The sequence below is a fragment of the Chiloscyllium plagiosum genome, chromosome 1 (assembly GCF_004010195.1).
Source record: "Chiloscyllium plagiosum isolate BGI_BamShark_2017 chromosome 1, ASM401019v2, whole genome shotgun sequence".
In the NCBI taxonomy this organism is placed as follows: Eukaryota; Metazoa; Chordata; class Chondrichthyes; order Orectolobiformes; family Hemiscylliidae; genus Chiloscyllium; species Chiloscyllium plagiosum.
Window position 1 is genome coordinate 119404014 of NC_057710.1, and position 21580 is coordinate 119425593.

General features: G+C 39.6%; 1 protein-coding gene across 5 annotated transcripts in view; it reads right to left on the bottom strand.

The window, feature by feature from the left end:
- The window catches only part of lin54 (lin-54 DREAM MuvB core complex component), an 85271-nt gene that overhangs the window by 31960 nt on the left and 31731 nt on the right, over window positions 1-21580 (bottom strand). For all 5 annotated transcript variants that reach the window (XM_043695212.1, XM_043695199.1, XM_043695198.1 and 2 more), the window contains 7 exons: window positions 15882-15975; window positions 15639-15784; window positions 8962-9178; window positions 5766-5836; window positions 4437-4634; window positions 2531-2622; window positions 1056-1127 (listed from right to left, as the gene is read on the bottom strand). In XM_043695212.1, coding sequence (XP_043551147.1) covers window positions 1056-1127; window positions 2531-2622; window positions 4437-4634; window positions 5766-5836; window positions 8962-9178; window positions 15639-15784; window positions 15882-15975 — 890 coding nt within the window. The remainder of the gene's footprint in view (window positions 1-1055; window positions 1128-2530; window positions 2623-4436; window positions 4635-5765; window positions 5837-8961; window positions 9179-15638; window positions 15785-15881; window positions 15976-21580) is intronic.

The following is a 21580-nucleotide window of genomic DNA, read 5'->3' on the forward strand; positions in this document are numbered from 1 at the left end:
TTTGCTGACATCAATCTATGTCTCAACTCTCCTGGACTTTCTCTGCTCAATTTCTCAGGGTTAGTCCCAGGGGACTACAGGATTGAAAATGTGACTCCATTATTTCAGAAAGGGACAAAGGATAACCCAGGAAACCAAAAGCCTGCCAGCTTTGTGTCACAATGGGCAAACTGATGGAAACCATAATACAGGACAAAGTAAATATACACTTAGAGAAAAATAAATTAATACCAGACAGTCAACATGGCTTTGTCAAGGTCAGGTCATGTCTGAAAAATGTGATTGAGTTCTTAGATGAGATAATACAGGCATTGAATGAGGGTAGTGCTTCCTGAGTGGCATTATCAAACCTGCACTATTGATCCATGCTGAGAAACGAGTTTTCCTTTAAACTGTAAAGTTGTACAGCAGTCCAAAAGTAATTAAGCTGGCTGAACATACCTGCCGCTCAAAAGAAGTTAAAGGCAAGGTATGTTTAAATGAATAGGTCAAGCACTACAAAATAAAAGAACTGAATCGACAGTTCCCAACTCATTTCATATCCAACCGTGTAGAATAGTCTCTCATTGCCCTATCATAGTGTCATAGAGATGTACAGCATGGAAACAGATCCTTCGGTCCAACCCGTCCATGCCGACCAGATATCCTAACCCAATCTAGTCCCACCTGCCAGCACCCAGCCCATATCCCTCCAAACCTTTCCTATTCATACACCCATCCAAATGCCTTTTAAATGTTGCAATTGTACCAGCCTCCACCACATCCTCTGGCAGCTCATTCCATACACTTATCACCCCTTGTATGAAAATATTGTCCCTTAGGTCTCTTTTATATCTTTCCCCTCTCACCCTAAACCTATGCCCTCTAGTTCTAGACTCCCCGACCCCAGGAAAAAGAATCAGAGGTGACACACTGGCAGTTCAACATTCACTGAAAAGATACTGCAATTTGAAATCTAAAATGTATACTGGATACTGGAAGTGAAGAGGCATCATTAAAGTATCGTGGAGATTGGACATCAGTGTTTGGCAGCATGATCAAAACATCTTACTTACAGCTTGAGGCACTGAGACTTTGTACAATTACAAGGTTTCCGAGGTCTTGTTCCTGACTCTGATGTCGATGACCTAAATAAAAGAGAAAAGGGTGGATGGACAAAAAAAGAATAAAGTCTTCTTAACTTCTCAATGTCAATAGCACATTGCTTAATGTTGAAATTGTGGATTAACAAAGCAGACTTTCATGGACATTTTGGGATCCAGCCAAGTATGCTTTTTATACATATTAACACAATGAACAGTATGCTGAAATTGTTCTTCTAACCTTAAGTTTTCTTTAAATAATGTGTAAGCATTATAAAAACACGGGTTTGCTTCCTCAATTACTGAGGTAACACTAAAAATTAAAGTAAGCATTTCAGTAAAGGACTACCATCTGACCAACTGATTTCATTTTAATAGCAGTGGGAAATTTGTGAATTACTGAGAGAAAAGTCACAGAAATCTTTGAGTCACCAAAGAACCTGACTTTGTGCCACAACTGAGAAGGTACTTCACATATGAACTTTCATTATTATTTTAGAAAAATCTATAATTAAAATTAAATTTATATTCCCTAATTTGCCTCCATCAAGTCATTTCTGGAATTACATTTTTGTTCAGCATAGTTAAAATCTTGCAAGGACAAAGAAAGAACATTTGTATCGCTACTGATACTGCTTTACCCAAGCTGACCAAAACACAAAATCTTGTGGACAGAACTATGCCAGTTATTACTGTACAGACAAGCTTGTTGTTCCATTATTATACTGTACAGAAAGTTAGAGAATACATTTAAAAAAAGACATTTGAAAATTAGATTCATGGAAATCAACAGCAGACCTTTGATCGGTGTTGGGATCATAGCTGTTCACAATTGATAACAATTATTTAAACTTTGCAATAAAAAAATCAATACTTCTGAGTTTGTGGTGACAGTAACTTGTGCAGTTTGGAGAGAATGGGAAGTGGAGGTAGTGAATAGCCAGTTTAGATGGAAACAAGTTACAAGACAATGTGAAGAAATTTGCAAAACTGGTCTATAATTCACAAATTAATTTCAACGTACTACTTATTTCAACAAGAAAAACGAGTTGACATATTCTTTGGAAGAGAATCTAAATGGGTGAGAGGACTAAAAGGGAAACACACAAAATCACTAAGAATAGTGAAATAGCTACAACAAAAACCAAACTAAGTAGTAAGGAATTCAAAGGAAGTAAATTTTATACAGTGTTTAGACTGTGGACTTCAATACAGAGTGATTGGAGTGAACTACACAATTCTAAATTCAGCTAAAAACTATAAGAGAATGATGGAGTAGGGAAAGAGAGTCTATTACATTTGATGAGTAAGGACAGGAAATAACTCAGGTGGAATATAAGTGTAGACATGGTCTGGTTAGGCCAAATGACCAATTTCTTACCATTTTCATGCAATTCCATATAACTCCATCATAATACATATTAATGTTAGATGCATCAATGTCTTACCCATTGATTGGGAGCTTTGCTTGACTCTGAATGTTCGATGTTCCAGAAAATCCATTGTTACTGGATATTGATACATAGGAGGTCTGCTGCAACTAAAGTTAGGGGAAAAGTTAATAACAATATATATTTTGTCATGTCATCCATTTAATGACATTGCATATCTCTATAATAGTTTAAATATTGTTGATAATACATTGGGTGCTATTTGGTATCTTTATGTATAAATTAAAGCAACTATTCTGCTGCTGAAAAGATCAGCCTGTTTCCATTCTTCATTTCCTGACCTGGATGCAAGTCCCATCTATGATCATTAGATTGGTGTGTTACATTATGGTCAGTATACCTTGAAGAAAGATGCTCATGATATCATAATTGCATAATAACATGTTACATAAAACAAATTAATAGTGGGAATCCAAGATAATCTTTCTGGGCATTAATGCTAATTGCAACATCTCAGTGACTACCTTTGCTGGGTCTACCAGCGAAATCTAAGATTTTCATGGCTTCACAATTTTGATCAACATTCGAAGAGCATTTAGAAACTTGGGCAGTGTACATGCATTTACATATACTTCAGTAATAGGGAGAATGGAACCCTAATTCACTTGGTCAACATAATTGATCAAGAATGAAATCAAACATGTTTAATTTATAATGTTCTTTTGTGATCTGAGGCCATTTAAAGTATATTACCACCATTGAAATACTTTGGAACTTTAGTTATGGAAGAAATGCTACAACCAAAGTAGACACAACACACTCCCACAAAGCAAAGTGATAATCAGATAACTCCGATTATTTTTAGGTTGTTAGTTGAAGAATAAATATTGGCTTGGACATGGGGTAAAACCCGTGGCATGGGATCTTGAACATCTCGCTGGAGGCGAGGGGAGGCATAGATGGACCTCTGCTAACAATTTGTACAATACTGAGGCTCTGCTACATTATTGCTATAAGTTTAGATTTTGTGCTTCACTTTTGGAGTAAATCTTGAAACAATAATGTTTTGATCTGGAGGTGAATGTGCTACCGCTGAACCATTTGTTGACACTTGACCTGTTGAATCATTATCTGCAGTAACAATTGAAGAGCTACAGGATTAAAGAGGTACAGTGGCAACTTTTAAAAATGCCACTCTGTAGATTGAATTTTAATTCAAAGGAGTAATCATCATCAAGCTTAAAAGAAGCTTATATAAACATTTAAAATATTACAGATAAAATCCTTCACCAAGACAGATGAAGCATCTAATCTGAAACATTTTGTTCACAAAAGCTACTGATATGCATGTCTTGCTTATTGTTTCAAGTTGGCACTTCTTGTTTGTTCATGTTCATTATCTTTAATAAAGATTAACACCATTAGCTGATAGAAAAGAAGCACCAAGACTGAAAATTTGAAATCGCCAGGAGCAATCAATTGCAGAATGATATTCAATTTGTAATGTGCTGATTATAACAGCATGAAAACTGATGTTCAGTGTGCATACAAATATTTTATATTGCTTTGAAAGCACGAACCTGTATTAACTGAGAACAAAAGCCATTGTTCCCCCCCGATCACAGGGCCATAACACCAGGGGGAAAAATGTAAATAATCAGAGCATCATGATTACCAAGAGTTTATATCCGTTTTATACCACACAAAGCCAATTGTTCCACAAGTCTTTTAAAAAAATATAAACATGTCTTTTGTGCATGATCCTCAGTAAAACCAGTTTTCTTCCCAGTTACAGCAAACTGCATGGTGCAGTGGAATCCAGCAATGCTAGCTCAGACCCCTGGATAGCCTAAAAGCAGCTCTGGGCTTTTAGGAAAACAAAATTTAATTAAGTTACATTCATCTTATATTTACAAATCAACGTAATTTCTAAAAATCCTGGTTCAGAATTTCTTCCACTTGCCTGTGTAACATATTGAGCTGGGACAACTGCATAGCCCACACCGCCAGTTCCAGGAGCTGGTGCCAGAACAGTGCCTGGTGGGAGATTTGTTAAGTTAGGCTGGATCTGTGGCAATGCAGTTGCAGGCATAATGAGTCTCTGTTGAGGTTGGCTGGTAGTAACTATTTGTGTCGTGCTGCCAATGGGTTTAGGAACCACCTAAAGTGAGAATTAAAAGAAAATGGTTTCTTAAAATTGGAAGACTAACAGCTGCAAAACAAATTTATGTTTGATTTATATGCAATCATAACTCAAAAGTACTGTCTTTAAGCTAAAGAATTTTTATTATCAGACAGACTTGCAATAAATTATACACATGACATCAGTTCAATGACTAAAACAAACAAGTGTACAAAGTGGCAGGTAACTGGCAAGGGAAAGGCCCTTCAAGCTGAAGAGAAATGTAGAATGCCCGCACCCCCCAACCCAAAATTGGTGTTAAGACAATTGTACTTTTTAATTTATATTGACGACGTGGAGTTTGGTATAATTTCAGTATTCAAAGACAAAACTTCTAAGTTGAGACAACAGCAACAGGAAAACTCTTAAATTTCCATAGGACATGGCTGAACTAATAAAGGAGCAGACACATGCTAAATAAATTTAACACAATGAAATGATTCATGAGTAGAAGAGGCTACTCAAAATAGATGGTATTACCTTAAAGAGAGCAAGAACAGAAGCGGGTGCCTGTACATAAATCTTTGAATGTAGCAGATAAGTTGGGAAGGGTGTTAAAATTGGATCTTTGGCTTTATAAAGAAAGGGTATACACTACAAAATCAAGCAAGTTATGATTAATTTTGACAAATCACTGGCTAGGATCTACTGGAGTTCAGTAAGAAATTCTGGGCACTTCACATTAGAACAGATGTCAAGATCTTGGATACGGCACATGAAAGCTATACTAGAATGATCAAATATAGCAAGTTTACATTATGCAGAATGACTACAGAAACTATAGCTGTTTTCTTCAGAGCAGAGAAGGCCATGGTAATCAGAAACAGGCACAGGAGTTGGCCATACAGCCCCTTGAGACTGCTCCAACATTAAGGGAAAACCTTATGGAGATGTTCAAGATTGTAACAGTTTTAATAGTTTCATTTTAATACTTATGATGTTGTAATGTGATATAAATATTGGACAAACAAAAGAGGCACATTATACAAACATCTGAGCATTAAGCTAGTGAACACTTAATGGAATGGCAGTTTATCAATGACATGGGCTGGGTGACAGCATTATAAACTGTGAAGACAAGTACATAATAGCTTTTGACTTATTACTCACATTTTTAATGCCTTGTGCTGGTGCAATTGGGACAGACATACGAACTTGTGGATTCAGCACAACTGTCTTCGCTGTTTGCAAGAAATAAAAATTGATTACAGACAGAATGGGTTTAACTTTTAAGTACTATTTTACACAAAGAAAAGTTAGGAAATTATGTTTATTAGAGTATAATTCATAATAACTGATTATAATCAGTATGGAAATAACTTTTATAGCTTTGAAAAAATTCTTTGAAAACTGCAAGGGGTTTGACCACTCAAGATTAGAAACACTTTTTTAAAGCAAGATTGCTTTGCATGTACATTTGCCGCTGAGCTGGAAGGTTCATATCCAGACATTTTGTCACCCTATTAGGTAACATCTTCAGTCAGCCTCCAGGCGATGCACTGCTGCTTTCTATTTATATGTTTGGATTTCTTTGAGTTGGTGATATCATTTCCTGTTCTTTTTCTCATGGGGTGGTAGATGGGGTCTAACTCGAAGTGTTTGTTGATAGAGCTCCGGTTGGAATGCCATGCTTCTGGGAATTCTCGTGCATGTCTCTGTTTGGCTTGTCCTAGGATGGCTGTGTTGTCCCAGTCGAAGTGGTGTCCTTCCTTATCTGTAAGGAAGGATACTAGTGAGAGAGGGTCATGTTGTTTTACTGCTAGCTGATGTTTACGTATCCTGGTGGCTAGTTTTCTGCCTGTTTGTCCAATGTAGTTCTTGTTACAGTCCTTGTACAGTATTTTGTAAATGACATAAGTTTTGCTTGTTGTCTGTATAAGGTCTTTCGAGTTCATTAGCTACTGTTTTAGTGTGTTGGTGGGTTTGTGGGTCACCATGATGCCAAGGGGTCTGAGTAGCCTGGCAGTCATTTCCGAGATGTCTTTGATGTAGGGGACAGTGGCTAGGGCTTCTAGAAAAAGAACAGGAAATGACATCACCAACTCAAAGAAAACCCACACACATAAATAGAAAGCAGGAATCAGCAGCAGTGCTTCGCCTGGACGCCCACTGAAGATGTTACCTAGTAGGGTGACGAAACATCTGGAAATGAACCTTCCAGCTTACCGAGCAAACCTACATCCTGAACCTCAACCTGAGCTACAAATCTTCTCAAAACTGGCTAAGATTGCTTTGCTTTATTATCTGCCTAAAAAGTACTGAGATTTAATACCCTGTTCAATGCAGTTCAAAAGAACTGTCAATTTATAATTATTTTGCATAGTTAGATTTACAAAGTGCAGATGAGACAATCCAGTTGAGAATATGTATGGGGCATAAGCAAGCAAAGAAAGAGTTAAGCTCTGCGTTTTGTGAAACAAGAGGTTCAGCTGAGCATGACTCAGATCTTAAGAACTTACAGTTAGCAATGAGGTGCTGGAGGCAAGGATAATGGGTTAACAAGGTGGAAAAGCATTCACCATGTAGAGCCATTTAACAAGATGAGGAAACATTCAGTATGGGAGGTCAGTTTAACAAGATGAAAAGTATTCATTATGTAAAGTTATTGCATAACAGCAGATGGCTTAATCTTTACTATTAACACTTGCTGACTGTAACGGTCACCCAATTAATATGTATATTGCCTTATTTGGATGCTCCTGCCTGTAAAATGACTACATAGTTCATTGAGAAATTACTGTTCCAGAGAAGACTGAGAACTCATGTCCCTGTGCACAGGGGTGATTGTTCTCTCTCCCTCCAGGCCCCAGAATAAAGATGGAGGAGGTAAAACTACACTGAGCGTTTTGTTTTGACTAGGGATTGGGGGTGGGGTGGAAAACAGGATGACACAGTCAGTTGTCAGTGTCCCAATTTTCTTACAAACCTTCATTATTGTACTCAGTGCTTTTTCCACTGAACTCAGACCTTGCCTTCTACTTCTCTTGTTATTTTATTTCATATGTACTCAACTTCAGCATCTGCCCAATTCCATTTCAGTCTCTGGCTTGCTGCCCAAGGCACTAGTCCATCCCCAACTTTACCACCATGAAAACAGTGTCAGCAGACACTGAGAAGGCAGGATCACAATGTTAGGGAATCTCCAGAGCCCCTATTTCCACTTTCAAATGAAAATCCCATCCCAGAAGTTTTCATACTTCTGAAATATATTTTCTAAAAGTAAAACATGAGAAACAAATGCACGAAACATATTTTCTTCAAATTGGGTGCTCGTCATGTAGTGGAAGGGTCCCTATCTGAGCCAGCAGCCTCAGATGGAGGTGTATTTTACTATCTCTGAACAGTGTGATTAAAAATATGCATTTTCTTCAAGCTTTCTACTCAAAGGCAGGCCCTTGACGATTATTTGCCAAATCACAATAAAATACCTGCAGTTTAAAAAAAAAAGGCAAGGTAAGGAGATACATTCCAAATTAGATATTGAGAGTCACTAAGAAGATAGCTTAGTGAAGGTGACGTTTGGTATGTTTGTCCTTCTTGGTCAGAGTTCAGTATAGGAGGTGGGAGATCATGTTGCGGATGCACAGGAATTGGTTAGGCCACTTTTGGAATATCGTGTGAATTCTTGTCTCCCTCCAAGAGGAAAGACGTTCTGAACTCTTTCAAGTTTCACAAAAGATTTACAAGGATGTTGCCAGTGTCGGAAGATTTGAGCTATAGGGAGAGGCTGAATACACTGGGGCCATTTTCCCTAGAGCATCGGAAGATGACCTTATAAAATTGTGAGGTGCATGGATAAGATAAATACACAAGGTCTTTTCTCGGAGGTGGGGAGTGGGGAGTCCAGAACTAATGAGCATAGGTTTAGGGTGAGAGGGGAAAGATATAAAAGAGACCTAAGGGACAACATTTTCACACAGAGCGTGGTGCATGTATGGAGTGAGCTGCCAGAAGAAGTGGTGGAGGTTGGTATAATTACAGCATTTAAATCCATCTGGATGGGTACATGAATAGGAAGGGATTAGAGGGATATGGGCTAAGTGCTGACAAATGGGACTAGATTAGGTTAGGATATCTGGTTGGCATGGACAAGTTGGATCAAAGGTATGCTTCCGTGCTGTACATCTTCATAACGATCACTTGTCCTTGTAAACCTAACCTTTATGTTTTATCTCATAGTTTTGACAGTATTTATTGTTCGCAAGTCTAAGTCCAGAAAATTTACATTTCTAAAATGTTTTTCTACTAATCAATAAACTTTATGATTCAGACAGAATTCCAAAAATAAAATTTTCTTGAAGCAAACCTTGTGATAAAGGTTGTGTGTTGGCACTGGAGCTCGAGCTGACTGTCTGAGGGGTGCCACTGGCTGTCGTTGCAGTAACTAGCCGTACATAATGAAACTTGCTCCCTGGTACTTGTATCTGCTGAACGTTGGGTGGTGTTGCCAGAGGAATGATGGTTTTGAACTGGGGAGCATTCACTGTTCCCATTGTTAGTGCTTGGGCAGCTGGCTTCACTGTCTGCTCAGAAGTCAATACACAGTGTTCAGTAAAAACATAACGTGGCATACTTTAGTAACCAGAATTATCAAATTGACAAAACAATTGCATCAAGAGAAAACCTTTAAATCAGATTACATACATCAGGGCAATGAAAAACAAAATTGGATACCCCATGCTGTTATAATAAGAAAAAAGCCATACAAATCAAATGAACTCAAGGGTGAAGGTGATAGGTCGGAGAGGAGGGTGGGAAGGAAGATGGACAAGAGGACAGTTCAGTAGGGCTGTGCCAAGTCGGAAGGTTGGATCTGGGATACAGTGGGGGAGGAAAAATAGGGAAACCTGTGAAATCCACATTGTTCCCATGTTGTCGGATGGTCCCAAGGCGGAAGATGAGGCATTCCTCCTCCAGGTGTCAGGTGGCTAGAGTTGGGCGGTGGAGGCGGCCCAGGATCTGCATGTCCTTGGTGGAATGGGAGGGGGAGTTAAAGTGTTCACCCACAGGGCAGTGGGGTTGTTTAGTGCAGTTGTCCCAGAGATATTCTCGGAAACATTCCACAAGTTAGCGTCCTGCCTCCTTAAGGAGGAGACCACATCGAGAGCAACAGACACAGTAGATGACATGTATGAAAGAGCAGGTAAATCTGTCGAATGTGGAAGGATCCTTTGGGGCCTTGGCCAGAGGTGGGGAGTGTGGGAGCAGGTCTTGCACTTCTTGCTGGGAGTGGAGGGTGGGTTGGGGTGTGTGGACCTAATAAGGGAGTTTTGGAGGGAATGATCTCTCCACAGCGCAAATAGGGGTGGGTAGAAAATATATCACTCATGGTGGGGTCAGTTTATAAGTGGTGGAAATGGCAGAGGATGATGTGATGTATCCAGAGGTTGGTTGGGTGGAAGGTGAGGACCAGGGCAGTTCTGTCCTTGTTGCGATTGGAGGGGTAGGGTTCAAGGGCAGAGGTGCGTGAAGTGGAGGAGATGCACTGGAGGGCATCATTGACCACGTGGGAGGGGAAATTGTGGTCTTTGAAGGAGGCCATCGGGGATGTTCCATGGTGAAACTAGTCCTCCTGGGAACAGATGCAACAGAGGTGGAAAAATTGGGATTAAGGGATAGCGTTTTTACAGGAGGCAGGGTGGGAGAAAGTGTAGTCCAGGTAGCTGTGGGAATCGATGGGTTTGAAGTATACGTCCGTGTTAAGTTGGTCACCAGAAATGGAGATGGAGTGGCTGAGGAAGAGGAGGGAGGTGTCCAGGATGGTTCAGATCAACTTCAGGTCAAGGTGAAAGATGTTCGTGAAGTTGATGAATTGTTCAATCTCCTCATTGGAGTACCAGGTGGCGCGGATACAATTATCAACGTAGTGGATGAAAAGGTGGGAATGGTGCCGGTGTAGCTGCAGAAGATAGACTGTTCCAGGTACCCGAAGAGGCAAGCATAGTTGGGGCCCATGTGGGTGCCCATGGCTTCCACTTTGGTCTGGAGGAAGTGAGAGGATTCAAAGAAGAAATTGTTGAGGGTGAGGACCAGTTCAGCCAATTGCATCGAATCCAGCACACTTTCACCTACTTATCGCACTCTCAGCTACCTTCCCTCCAGCCCCACCTCCCTCCCATTTATCTCTCAGCCCCCTTGGGTCACCCCCTCATTCCTGGTGAAGAACTTATGCTCAAAACATTGACTCGCCTGCTCCTTAGATGCTGTCTGACTGGCTGTGCTTTTCCAGCACCACACTCTTCAACTCCGGTCTCTAGCATCTGCAGTCCAAACTTTTTCCCTCTGTCAGTTAGCAGTGGAGGTTTCTTTCTCTCTCTCTCTCTCTCCCCACCCCCTTACTGACCAAGTAGTTGATGCTTTTTCTCTGTCTTCCTCCTTTTAAAGTGCCGGTGTTCTTTTCCAGCACCACACTCTTCAACTCCCGTCTCTAGCATCTGCAGTCCAAACTTTTTCCCTCTGTCAGTTAGAAGTGGAGGTTTCTTTCTCTCTCTCTCTCTCTCCCCACCCCCTTACTGACCAAGTAGTTGATGCTTTTTCTCTGTCTTCCTCCTTTTAAAGTGCCGATGTTTTGATCCCCCCACCCAAAGTTCCAAACAATGCAACAGCATGTAAAACTCTAATTGTTGTTCCTAGAATTTGAGGAAATTGCCTCCAACACCTAAAATACCTCAAAAAAAAAGGTAGCAGCTCTTACAGCCACAAATTTTTCCTGTCCTCCATCTTGGATTACACAGAATCTTTTGAATCAAAAGGTTATTTTAATAGCTTTCCCCATTTTTCTACTGTAGAGTCACAGTTGGTAAACACTGAATGTTCTCTTTCATCTTCCTATGGCAGCATGCACTATGTTGGAACTAAAATGACAAAGCACATTCAGATTGCGTATTTCTTAGATTAAATATAGAGTGTAGAAGTCCCTCACTGAAACAACAATATGCTTCTGCCTGAGCAAAACAAGTGCAATCTAGTGAATCAACATGACACCTCTATCTCACAATTTAAGTTGTAATTAAATTGTGTGCATTGTATAGCCTGGATTCCTTTAAAACCTAGATCTCTTGAGGACCATCACCTTGATGTGGTGGTGATGCTTATACTTTCTGATCCTCTGAACGATGATATCAGAAATTCCTCATCCTTAGCATGGCCACCACCTATGGCACCAAGATTGGGGAGGAGTCAGACAATCAGGAGACATCCAAATTCTCAACGGCAGGAGAGAATAAGGACAACTATGCATTCCATCACTTGCAAAGGCAGCTGTAGCAGCAAGATAGAGAGCTTGACAGCTCATTAAAATCTGATTACTTAACCAGCAAAACTTGTGCAGTAGTGAGGACACCACAGGGTCCCATGTAAATCAAGTCATATGCAGAGTTCTACCATTCGTCAAGAATCTGACTACAGAATCATGAAGGTCATTGTGTACCGGCATTAGAACAGAGGTGACTTTGGGCAGTAATTCAATGCAATAACATGGTGTCGAATAAAGTTAGTTACGCTAGATTTTGGCTTCTCAACTATTGTATTTGAGCACTATCACGGTCACCAGTAATGGTTTGATGTAAACACTACTGAAATGTGACCACCTGGAACAAAAACTCTTACTGCCTGGCAGAACAACATTTGGGCACAAGTCAAGAAGGTAAACAGTTCAATAGCTCAAGGTTTCTACTTGAAGAAAAATCCAAAACTTAAAAAGGATTTCTGGTGAGAAGAGAGAGCCCAAGAAAAGCAAGAAAATGCTGATCAACATGTGAACATTTTTTGAAGTCATCTATAGACCTAGGCCAAATGGACAAAATCACTCAGAAGACATTACCATATATCACTACTAAAAAGAAAGTTTTGAACAACTCAACTGTGAATTCACAGTTGCACTGGACATTCTTTAAGCTGCTCACAATACCCTATAGCAGAATTTATGACAGATTTATTACAAATAATCAAACAGGTGGAAAACAAAGCTTGGCACCATGGATGTTCCAGCCGGGATCTTCAAAACTTAAACTACTGCTCACATGTAGACTTCAAACATTCATCCCACAGATGGTAAGGAACAAAAGAACTAGCTCTTAATTTCAGCAATGTGACAACTGTAACAATCTTCAAGAATTGAGATACATTACACAGAAATACCTGAGGCATTTCCCCATAGCTCAAAGCTGCAAAAATCTTGACAAGTATCCTCCTGAATCACCTACTTCTTTGACTAAGGTTTTCCAGAGACAGAGAATTTGGAACTTTCAGAGGAACCGCCAACATATTTTTTGCTCTCAGACAAAAATCAAGAAATATGTTAAGACTAAGAACACCGCAGGCATTCACCAACCCGACCAAAACATTTCACTTAGTAAATTGGGAAGCTCAGAGGATTGCACTTCAAAAGATTTGGATAGCCAAGAAACTTTGTCACAATCCTGGAATTGCTTAATGATGATATGACAGCAACGTCTCAAGTGAAAAACCTCAAACAGACACCTTTAAAATTCTGTCCCAGGTCAGGCAAAACTATATGATAGCCCTCAAACATTTTACAATCTACCCATAATGAATATTCACCATAAAGACAACCGTCCTCTACTGAGTGTTGAAAATCACCTTGATGGAAAACTAACATCCATGGCAAAGCAAAACTCCTACCTCATTACAAATCCTGGTCAGCCAAATATTCCACTTCCCACATACAGAGGAACTCGATGATCTGAATGACACTGGCAAGGAGTATTTTGTTGGATAATCGAGTGTCTGGATAAATTGAATGCCAGATAACACAGCTTAGCCAAGCATCGGTACCTTGTGATCTTGCCGGATAATCCGAAATTTGAATAATTGAGGTTCCTCTGTATGTAGAAGGACAAACTTTGGAATATGTTCAGCACTTTACATAACTGGACGGCCACCTTTCTTAAAAGGCCAGCAATGACTAGGAGATCCAACACCAGAACAGCAGTGCCAGCTTAAACTACAGCAGTGAGTATTTGACAATTAGGATCCTTTTGTCCAATAGAAGTCCAAGTACTAAACAGTAGCCTTCACCAGACTCGTGTACTGTGCAGAGTCCTGGACTTTAAATTTCTCGTGTCACACATTCAATCAGTTAAGTCTCTGCCACATTTTCCACATTTAATGGAAGAACTGCTGAAGAAACAATAGCATCCTTCTTGAAGGCAAATCCACAAAAATGAAGACAAAACACCTGCAAAATCAACTTTTATGAATTGACGTCTTCTGCGAGGTCCAACTCCCTCATCGTTTAAATGGCCAATGTTCAGGGGACAGACAGAAGAAAATGCTTCAAAGATCTCCTTGAAGGCTGACTGCATTATTATCAATGACTGAGTGGAGCTTACCAATTGTATAAAATGGCAGCAACCTATTCATTAAACTGCATCAGGTTTTGAGCCACAATTTCTTCACAATGAGACAGAGATGCAGCAGAGGACAAAGATAAAGAAACCAAATCCTACACCCTGGATCTCACCAACTTGAAGGACTTCCTGCTAGTCTTTGGGCACATTGGGCAGGTCAAGTTTCCCCACTCAGAGTTGATCCTCTTCTCAAACTAATGGTCAGCCAATGACAAATAACTCGGTTAAAACTACTCTTAGAAAAAGATTCCATCAGACCATAAGAGCAGAATTAGGCCATTTTGCCCATCAAGTCTGTTCTGTCATTGAATCACAGTTGATATGTTTCTAAACACTGTTCTGTTCTCCTGCATTCTTCCCATAACTTCAATCCCCTTACTAATCAAGAACCTATTGGTCTTAAATACACTCCAGAAGGCTTGGCCTCCACAGATTGACCCTGGCTGCAGAAATTCCACCACATTTCAGTTCTATAGGGTCATTCTTTTACTTAGAGACTGTGCCCTCAGGTCTTAGTTTCTCTAACTAGTGGAAATATCTTCTCCGGTCCATTCTCTCCAGGCCTCTCAGTATTCTCTAAGTTTCAATCAGATCTTCCTCAAACTCCACGGAGTACAGACTCAGAATCCTCAGTCACTCCTCATAGGACAAGCCCTTCATCTTTGAGATCATTCTTGAGAAGCTCCTCTGGACCCCTCCAACACCAGCACATCCTTCCTTAGACGTGGGGTCTAAAACAGCTCACAATATTCCAAGTGCTGTCTGACCAAAGCCTTACACAACCTCATTTGTACACCTCTGCTCTCATGAATTGCCCTCTTGAATGCATTTGCCTTGCCTTTCTGCCAACTGAAGCTGCATGTTAACCTTAACAGAATCCTTAACTAGGACTCCCAAACCCCTCTGTATTTCAGATTTGCAAAGGCTTTTCCACTGATTTCGAAAATAGTTACGCCTCTTCTTCCTACCAAAGTGCATAATCTCTCACTTTCCAACACGGTTTCATCTGCCACTTTAAACACTCTCCTAGCCTATCCAAGTCCTTTACAAACCTCCTGCTTCCTCAACATTACTTGTCCCTCCACCCATCTGCAAACTTAGCATCAACGCCCTCAGTTCCTTCATTCAGACCATTAACTATATTATGGAGCAGTTGTGGTCCCAGCACTGATCCCTATGGAACTTCAATCACTAGATGCCATCCTGAAAAGAACCCCTTTATCTCCACTCTCTGCCTTGTGCCAGTCAGCCAATCTTCTACCATGCCAGGACCTTGCCCCTAACACTATGGGTTCTTCTCTTATTTAGCAGCCTCCTTGTCAAACTAGAAGGCAAAGCCCAAAATCAGACCTCAAAAAGGAGAGAAACACTGCCATTGACTGCTATTCAGTACCCAATGCTATTTTACTTTTATCTATTTTCAGAGGAGGGCTGAAATGGGAACATTAATAGAACTCAGACTTGCTCTTTTTGTTTTAAATTCACAAAATTTGTATTAAAATAAAACTGATCAATTCCAAACTACAAATTTTAAACAATAAATATTTCTTCTCCAGGTGCCTCCTAGCACTGTGCTGTCCAGTTGTACGAGACAGAGTGAGAGAAAATAAACCTTATTTGGAGATTTCAGTGGAGAGATAGCAATCTTGTTGGCTGTCTGTTGTGCTGCAGAGTTGAAATTGGACCCAATAGCACTGCCTTCAGACATAGTGATAGTGTTTGGGGCAGTTCCAAGCGCGTTTTGAGGAAGAACTCTACCTGCAAATTAACAACAAAACCACAAGTAAACATGTTTGAATAAAATTCATACAAGAGGAGAAATCTGAAAATCTCAAAAGAACATTGGGAGAATAACCTGTTACAATGTTCTTGTTGTGGACGGGTTTGGCAATAATGAATTTTGTGATCATTGGTCCTGCAGCAGAAGTGGAAGTGCATTTCTTGGCAATCTGCAAAATACATAAGCTTCTGTAAGTAAAAAAAAATTAAAATCTAAAGCTTTACTTTCAATCTAAAGCTTCGCACCCTTAATAGGAGAATGTACGATAGGAGAGGTATGTGTGAAAGGGACAATACTTGGATGGAAACAAGCTTGGCGGACCAACCCAAATGCAGCATCGAAGCTTTTCCTGAAAAAGAGGGAGGAGATAAAGAGATATAGGGAGAAAAGGAGAGAAAAACAGAGAGAGATCATAACCGCCAACTTGCATGTGCTTAAGCTGACATTTAAAAGTGAGGAGTTGTAAACTTTAAGCAAAACTCAGAACCCAATTGCATTCTTTAGCTCCATTATGCCTCACATTTCATGCCACCGGACACTTTGACTCCACTTTATGTTGTAGAATGCAAAGAGATGAACGTGTAACTGTTGCAATTTAAAATACATTAAGATTCACTGGAATATTTCAGTTTTATCCATTCATTAATGCCATTTTTCTCCTGTTTGACTCATGATTCTATGTATTATTTTTTGTTCTTTTGGAGATCCCATGAATAGAAGCAAGCAGAAATCTTACCAGAAAAGCTAACAAGCGAGTATAAATAAATTTAGCAGTAGATCTGTGAAAATAGCTGAAGCACAAAAGGGGAGAATTATTTCTGCAGTAAATTGGCAAAACGGAGGAAGAGAAGGATGGCAAGATGAGAGATGCATTGAAGATTCTCACCACATATTAACCCCTTCAAGAACAAGCAAGCACAGTGGTTTAGTTTTGATCATTTTGCTAACTTAGAAGCTCCATGGTTATAATCGCAGAAACTTTCCAGTCCAATTAAATTATCTTGGCCTGAGAGCAGAACCTTAATTTCAAATAAATTTCCCATACACTGACAAAATGGGTAATGAAAAGTGATTATGAAATTATACTATGATTGCTTTATATATACTGAAATCTTCATTGACAATATTCTTACAAAATTTGAGACAAGATGTTGCAGAAGATATTACCTACAGCATTTTAATAGTCGCCAACCATGAATCAATCTCAGCCCAAAATCCACAGGAGTTACCTTTTTATTGAATTGTGCTTACCGTTATTTCTGTGACTAATGCTTGCTTGTGACAGAAGAAAAAAATTGGAAAATTTTGTGGCTTCATGCTAATATATCAATTAACTTTGGGGGGAAATTATGTCGCATTGAATCTCAGAATTTTTACAACGCAAACAGAGGCAATTAGGCCAATTATGTCGGCATTGCATCCCTACCCAACCAAACGAGCATCTCATTTAGTGTCATTCTCCTGCCTTCTCCTTTTAAGTCTGCACAATATTCCTTTTCAAATAACCATTAAGTCTGCTGTTGAATGCCTCAACTAAATCCATCTCCAATTCACTCTAAGGCAGGATTCCAGACCATATCCACTGGGTGAAAGAAAACGTTTTGTCTCATATCACCATCTGCCAATTTCCTTCCAAACTGCACGATCCTCACTTGGAACTATATTGTCACTCCATTGGTGTTGCTGAGTTAAAATCCTGGAACTATCTTCATAACAGGATGCTATACCTACCAAAAACAGTTCAAGAATGTGGTCATACCACACCCTGAACAGGAAGGATCAATGATAAATGGTGTTGCCAGTGATGTCCTACGAACAGGAATATGTGCAGCCGGTTTCAATACCATCAACTTTTTACGGTTCTGCTTCACTGATGTACTCCACAAAAAAAAAGCATGGCGGTTAAGTAAGTGAATTTCAATCTCAAGAATAATGTGGCTCTTCAGGAGAGGAAGTAACTCCATGACCTGTGAATCCAGACTACAAATATTGTAAAGTGCCAAAGTTAAACAAAATCCAGCATCAGATATAGAGTTTACTCATTTAAGTATTTGACTTCAGTATCACTAAGCAATATCACAGCTCAGACTTGAGAGAAGAGCATCATTGGTGATAACAATCAGCTCAAATGCTGATCATTCAAATCCTTTTTGTGTTACTGCTTGACAATATGGAGCTCATCGATTAGTTTAAAATGAAGGGTGTGTCTTATCCACAGCTTGTAAATGACACAGTCAGTCAATGAGTGAATAAAATTGTTAACTTCAACATATGTGGCTCTGAACATTACCAATGCTGATAAATCTCAAAATATTTAGCAGGAGAAATTAAACAATATATCATTGGAAAGAAAAATAGGAAATGTTGGAAAAACTCAGCAGGTCTGGCAGCATCTGTGGAGAGAGAAAAACAGTTAACAGAGTCTGGTATGACTTCTTCAGTCTTAAATCTTTGAATACATGACATTTTGAATGCAACAATTGTACCATCAATTTAATAAAACCATAATATATTTTCTTGCTTGCTTTTTTTGTTTTCCTTCCATCCTAAGCTAACTCATGAAAATAAAATCTGGTCTCTTATTTAAGACTTTGTTCACAACTACAGAAGAATCTTTTTATAAATTATTCATCCAAGAATTATAATTAACCTATTTATACAACAGACTACATAATGTTGAATCTTCCAAGTCTAGGAGTGGAGTTCAAATCTAACTCACACTGATGACTGGAACCTGCAGAAATCCAATTTGACAGATTCAATTCAATCCAAGTGAGTTTAAGCTGACAGCACAAATTGTCCATGAAAAGCAACTGTTTGAAAACCAAACAAGGGATGAAAGAACATTCATAAACTAGATGAGATTGCAATGTGTCAGGAGCAAAGTATATACCATAGCAAGAGGAACATCACGAATCTTACCCTCCACCAAGTTCTACTCTCCCATTAGATTAGATTACTTAGTGTGGATACAGGCCCTTTGGCCTAACAAGTCCACAACGACCCTCCGAAGAACAACCTACCCAGACCCATTCCCCTAAATTTACCCCTTCACCGAACACTACGGGCAATTTAGCATGGCCAATTCACCTTTTTTTGGACTGTGGGAGAAAACGGGAGAACCCATGCAGACACAGGGAGAATGTGCAAACTCCACACAGACACTGACGTGGGAATTGAACGCGGGTCTCTGGCGCTATGAGGCAGCAGTACTAACCACTGTGCCACCGTGCCGCCCATATGCGCTCTCTCTCCAGAGGCAGGGGATAAAAGACTGGATAGGAACCGAGCAGAGAATAAAGCTTTTCCTGATTTAAATCTGTTGTTGATTGATAATGCTCCAAACTTAAAATTCTTATTTAAGTTAATTTAATTTTAATACGACTCACTGCCTTATTCCTCCCTAACTCTTGCCCTTCATCTTTCCTACCCTACCCAACCTCCTTGAAACACAATCACCTCGAAATGTCCTTTTGAACATTTATTCTCTTTCCCCACTGTTGACCACAAAATAAATATGAAGGTACAATTTCCGAGGAATTGGCCATTCGGCCCTTCAAACCTCTTCCTTCATTCAATAAGATCATGGTTGACCTATTTGTATTTGGAATTCCATATTCCCATCTGCTCCTGATAACCTTTGATTCCCTTGCCTAACAAAATGTATTTATCTGTGTCAATGACATTTAATCATCCTGCCTCTATTTACTTCGGGGCAGAGTTCCACAGTTGCACAAGCCTCAGTAAAAGGCTTACCTCATCTTTGCCCGAAAAGGATGACGTCCAATTTTAAAATGTGCCCTCTAGCTCTGAACTCATCCCAAAAAAGGAATCAGTAGCCCTCACTTTCCAAATTCCAAAGAAGAATAAGCCCAGTCCATCCAAACTTTCCATACAAGACAATCCATACAGTCCAGTCGATCTACCAAGCTACCTTGGAACCTGCTACAAAACATTTATATTCTTCCTTAAATAAGGAGACCACCAAAACCTTTTTAGGACTTCCGTTTACTTATCCTGTTATCTTTGCCACATCCAATCTTGACTGGTGCATTATTAGGTTTATTCTTCTTACCCCTTCCTGCCTTGCTAATTTGTGATGCAGAGCAATGGGTTTCAATTCCTGCAACACCTGAGGTTACCATGAAGGACTCCTTTTCAATCTCTCTCCTCACTTGAAGCATGGTGATCCTCAGATTAAACCATCACCAGTCACCCTTCCCTCTTTTTCTAATGAGAGACCAGTCCTACAATATGCAGGACTATGGTGACCTCACCTTACTTTTAACCTTATAACTCACATTATTAATTTGCTCTCCTGCCTTGACCCTCTTCTTGAATTTTCTACATTTACCCAAGCTTAATCCCTTAACCACACAGTTTTCTTTAAAGCCCTCTCTATATTCATCGTCATTTGGTTTGCTAGATCCCAGGTCCTAGCATGATTCAGATGCAGACTGCCTCTATAGTAACAGCCCCCAGCTTTTCCTTGTATGGATGCCAGTGTCCCACGAACCACAACTGACTTCTCCTGCACCACTCTTGGAATCACATTCATTTCACTCATCTTATCTGCCCTCTGCCAATTGGCACGCAGCCAATATAATAACGCAGAGGTTATTAAACTAGAGGTTCTCTTCAATTTGGTGCCTAGTTTCGCATTCTGTCCATGCAGAACCTCCTTCCTGGTCTTGCCTATATCATCGATACCTATATGGACTGCAAAAACTGGATACCACTGCTAATAGTGATATCTTTCCTCCATTATTCTTCATCTCCATCCAAACCAATTCTATATCTGGATTGCTCGAACAAAGGTCATTACTCACTATTTACACCAATGCCATCTTGATTAATACTGTAACCTGTTCACCTTTAATTAACTGTATAAATATAACTTCAACTGTCTTGGTCACACACTAAAGTTCCTTTTCTAAATCTATATGCCTTTCCATTCCTCTCTTCCTTTAAAGCCACCTGCAATCAAACTTTTGATTCCTCTGTTGAAAAGCTTCTTTACAAATATCCTTGCGATATTATTGACACTATATTGACATCTCTCTTCATTACTCAGAATTAATTTACTACAGTGCACATCATACTAAAATCATACTGATTTTATATTGCCAATATACAGCATTTGAAGTCTACAACAGCTTCACATTTAACAGCATTCAACATTTGGATAGAAGCCAATGTGAGCCAAAACAGCCAGTACAATTTGACAAAGTGCTGCAGCAGGAATTTGCTTAATACACTTGGAGGCCACCCTTTAATTACCGAGGCCCCAAGCTCTGGAGTTCACCTCTGCTCCACCTCAAACTTCTTTGCCTCACTCCCTTCTTTGAAGCTATTAAATCTACTTTCTTGACCAAGTGTTTGGTCAGCTATCCTAGTATCATTACGTGACTTTGTGACAAACTTTGTTTAGTAACACTTCTGAAAAGCTTCATTTAGATGTTTCATAAGTTGAAAGTGCCGTGTTTGCCAATAGTTTATCTCAATTATGATCCTGTTGTCATGCACCCAGTGTACCTATCACACACACATCCACAGTAAAATAGAGCTGAATTTCTCCTGTAAGTAAAAGATCTTATTCTGAGATTCAAGACCTTTTGTTTTATTTTGTAGCACAGACCATCCAAACTTCTGAAAGCTGGATGTCTTTTAATTATTCATGATTCAGAGATGCCGGTGTTGGACTGGGGTGTACAAAGTTAAAAATCACACAACACCAGGTTATAGTCCAACAGGTTTAATTGGAAGCACACTAG